Source organism: Mandrillus leucophaeus, unplaced genomic scaffold (assembly GCF_000951045.1).
Source record: "Mandrillus leucophaeus isolate KB7577 unplaced genomic scaffold, Mleu.le_1.0 Scaffold272, whole genome shotgun sequence".
In the NCBI taxonomy this organism is placed as follows: Eukaryota; Metazoa; Chordata; class Mammalia; order Primates; family Cercopithecidae; genus Mandrillus; species Mandrillus leucophaeus.
The window spans coordinates 1,458,099-1,458,798 of record NW_012102832.1 but is presented as its reverse complement, the minus strand read 5'-3'; the positions used below and the strand labels follow the sequence as shown (position 1 = coordinate 1,458,798).

Genomic DNA, 700 nt, shown 5'->3' with positions numbered 1-700 from the left:
GCAGATAAAGGCTTGTTTTATTTTAATGGCTGATCTATGTAGTCACAGAGGCCAGTATGTACAGACAAAGACGGGAGCTTTTATTTCTTGGTCTCTTCCTCCTTGGACAAAGTCTTGATGATCTCCTCCTTCTTGGCCTGGAGGCGCTCTTCACGGCGCTTGCGTGCTTCCTTGGTCTTAGACCTGCGGGCCTCAGCCTGGTCACTGGCCAGGGAAGAGAAAAGATGGGTCAGTTTGGGAAGGGATGAGATGCTGGGGAAATAGAAACACATCCCTAGACCTCTCCCTTTGAGCCTAGTCAGCTTCAGGAATGAGTTGGGGGGCCCACCAAGGGCTCCTGCTTCAACTAACCTCTACAGTCCCTATGAGACAGGAGTGGGTGTGTACAGGACAGAGGAGTGGGTGCCTCTAAGGGAACAGCTATATTCCTATGACAGACTGCGTGCAAGTCAAGACTTAAGCATTGGCACATTTTAAGTATCTAAGAACAACTCCCAAAGGTCAAAGAACTTTCCCCTAAGACTCTAAAAAGAAACTTACGCCAGGAGCTTCTTGCGGGCCTTGTCTGCCTTCAGCTTGTGGATGTGTTCCATGAGAATACGCTTGTTTTTGAACACATTCCCCTTCACCTTCAGGTACAGGCTGTGATACCTGCAGGGTACACGGAGTGAAGAGATGCTGGTCGGTAATGGATCAGAAG

General features: G+C 49.1%; 1 protein-coding gene across 5 annotated transcripts in view; it reads right to left on the bottom strand.

Moving 5' to 3' along the window:
• RPL19 (ribosomal protein L19) overlaps positions 1-700 on the bottom strand; it is a 13,770-nt gene continuing 13,070 nt past the window's right edge. For 4 of the 5 annotated variants that reach the window (XM_011984721.1, XM_011984722.1, XM_011984723.1 and 1 more), the window contains exons 5-6: positions 541-651; positions 1-204 (exon numbers count right to left, since the gene is read on the bottom strand). In XM_011984721.1, coding sequence (XP_011840111.1) covers positions 81-204; positions 541-651 — 235 coding nt within the window. In that variant the 3' untranslated portion in view covers positions 1-80. Of the gene's footprint in view, positions 205-418; positions 421-540; positions 652-700 lie in introns of all 5 variants that reach the window. The other variant, XM_011984720.1, reaches the window with a different exon arrangement.